General features: G+C 28.7%; 1 protein-coding gene across 1 annotated transcript in view; it reads right to left on the bottom strand.

Annotated features, from left to right (window-relative positions):
- Window positions 1-3,095, bottom strand: part of LOC102676965 — a 20,875-nt gene that overhangs the window by 16,267 nt on the left and 1,513 nt on the right. Inside the window, exons 2-3 of the mRNA XM_031511397.1 lie at window positions 242-363; window positions 5-133 (exon numbers count right to left, since the gene is read on the bottom strand). Of these exons, the coding sequence (XP_031367257.1) occupies window positions 5-133; window positions 242-363 (251 nt within the window). The remainder of the gene's footprint in view (window positions 1-4; window positions 134-241; window positions 364-3,095) is intronic.

Here is a 3,095-nt window from a genome sequence, read left to right as displayed (position 1 = left end):
CGGCGGCGACGACGAGCCACCGCCGTCCATCCCACCGCTCATCCTCGACGCCTGGCACTTGAACTCCGGCCCGTCCGGCTCGTTCTTGAACACGAAGCATTTCGGGGCGAGCACGTACGGCGTCACGAGCGCCCTGCGGACCAAAGTTCACACACGGTTCGTTCACTGCCCCCGAGAGATTCGTTTTCCCGATTTTATTATTATATTATTCTCAAACGAGGCCCTCGAAAGGGAGAATTACCTTCCCAAGTTTCTGACCGTGATGTCGATGTCCAGTTGGCCCGCGAAGTTGTTCCCGGGATCCAACAGCTCGAACGGGCCCCTGAACACGTACGGCATTGGGTCCTTGATGGACAACTTGGCCTGGAAAAACGAGAGAATTTATCGATCTGTTGCACGTTGCTCAAGATCGATAAGAAGGGAATTTTAAAATTACGAGTACTATTTGTGCTCATCGTTTGGGGGTGTTTATTAATTAAAATTGCTCGAAAGGGGGGAGTTTTTTTCAGGAGAAATTTCACGGATTTTATGATTAAAAATATCAAGTATTGTTCTTTGAATATTGTGCATTTAACGATACAATACAGCAAATGTATTTAATATTTCTACTCGTCTTCTCTGGAATATTTATACGATATTTATTAATAAATATACGATCGAACAAGTTTATAATTGTGATATGATAACGAATAATCCCTTCGACGGTGAATTTTGCAGAGAAAAGAAGTGATTTTTGTAGTTTTATGTGAGAGATGATTTCAATAGTGCGTTTTGTAAAAAATTGTGTATTGGTTTTTAATGATATAACGCAGCAAATATATTTAATGTTTCTATTCGTCTTCTTTGGAATATTTATTATTTTATTATTTTTAAATGTTGTATACCTATTTTTTATTTTTAAAATTCTTCAATTATGACGGGTTAATTTATCGATATATGAATCGATTATTGGAAAATTAGAAATAACAATGAAAAAATAACACCAAGAAAATGATTGTTAACAATAAATATACGATCGAACAAGTTGTTTATAATTGTGATACGATAATTCCTTCGACGGATTTTTCGGAAATTGGAATTTCTTTGGAACATTTATTATTTTACTGTTTCTAAATGTTGTACATCTATTTTTATTCGGTTTCTCTGGAACATTTATTATTTTATTGTTTCTAGATGTTGTATAGCTATTTTTATTTTTAAAATCCTTCAATTACGACGAGTTGATTTATCGATATATGGATTGATTATTGGAAAATTAGAAATAACAATGAAAAAATAACACCAAGAAAATGACTGTTTAGCAATAGATACACGATCGAACAAGTTGTTTATAATTGTGATACGATTCCTTCGACGGATTTTTCGGAAATTTTGCAGAGAAAAGAGGTGATTTTTGTAGATTTATGTGAGAGATGATTTCAACAGTGCGTTTTGTAAAAAATTGTGTATTAATTTTTAGTAATATAACGCAGCAAATATATATTTCTACTCGTCTTCTCTGGAACATTTATTATTTTATTGTTTCTAGATGTTGTATACCTATTTTTACGAAAATTACGACAGGTTAATTTATATGGATCGATTATTGGGAAATAAGAAAAATGAAATAACAATGAATTAGAAAAAGTAACAAGCTTATAATTGTAATATGACAACGAATAATCCTTTCAATGATGAATTTTGCAGAGAAAAGAAGTGATTTTTGTAGATTTTTGTAGAATGAGTGCTAGTCGAAAGCTTAAAATTTAAGAAAAATTTATATATTTATATAAAATAAGAAAAATTTATCTTCGAAAGTAAATAAAAAAAATTTGAATATTTCGAGATATTTTCAAAACCTAACCGATAAAATATATTTTTTTTCGTTTATATTATTATGGAAAAAGACACGGAATTGATAAAAAAAGAAGAATTAAAAAAGAATAATTAAAATAAATAAAGACCAATCTGAATCGGATATAAACGAATTACACGAAAGCGAGGAAGAATTTGACAATGTAACGAAATTGAAGATTCTGACGACAGTGGAGATGAAAATTATCACGATACATGCCTTAAATAGAAAGAATGCGTATTATTTCAGATATTGAGAGCGAAAATGAAATAAAAACACGCTGATAATGAAGAAAATACTATGAAAACAGGATCTCTTCGTCTTTTACATTCGTTTTTAAATTTAGCAATCATCAATGCCTGAATTATTATACAAAGAGACCACTGAGTTAATTGAGTAAATAAAATTCGAAAGAATTTTCTCTTTCAATTAGCTGAAGAATTGGGCAGTGACCATCATTCAGTGTCTGGATCTTATATATATAAATATATATATATATATATTTATTTATTTTATTTAATCTCCATATATATATAAATATTTATAAAATATAAATTTTAATTAATTATTGGATTACTTTATTATTATTTTTATTCTTTAAATACTTTATATACTAATAAAATCTATTTTATATATTAATTTATGAATAATAAATTGATTATTAAATTTGATTAAAAATTAAAATTTTTAATTTACAAATAATTTTATTTATTAAAAAATAAGTTATAAATAAACCAACTAAAATAAACTATTAATTTTTTATAAAATAATTATATAATATAAACTATTATAAAATATATATCCAACTATATTTCCATTAAATCTAACAAGCATGTATACTGAAATTACACATCCAAGATAGACGTTTTTTTACGTGTAAAAAAACGTATTGAAGATAACGGTAAATAAAAATCTATAGATTTTTAAATAAATAATTTACAAAAAATTTTAACCCGTCAAAAACACGGATTTCAGTAAAAAGAAAATATATATATAGGTATCAATTTCTCCAATTTAGTGTTAAATAAAAGTTTGTCGTTTCTGGTTCCTGCTTTCGCGAAGGAGGGGAACGAAAACGGTTCGAAAGGGAGCTGGGTCCAAGGAAATTTCTCATAAGTACCAAAGAAGATTATTCTTAGGACCAATTAATACTAATAATAATAATTGTAATATTAATTCTGTCGCAGGCACAACCGCTTAGATGGGTGAAGTTTACAAAAAATTTTAACCCTTCAAAAACACGGATTTCAATAAAAAATAT

The sequence above is a fragment of the Apis dorsata genome, unplaced genomic scaffold, assembly GCF_000469605.1.
Source record: "Apis dorsata unplaced genomic scaffold, Apis dorsata 1.3 scaffold_312, whole genome shotgun sequence".
Classification (NCBI taxonomy): domain Eukaryota; kingdom Metazoa; phylum Arthropoda; class Insecta; order Hymenoptera; family Apidae; genus Apis; species Apis dorsata.
The sequence above is the reverse complement of the archived record's forward strand: the minus strand, read 5'-3'. Positions and strand labels throughout refer to the sequence as shown.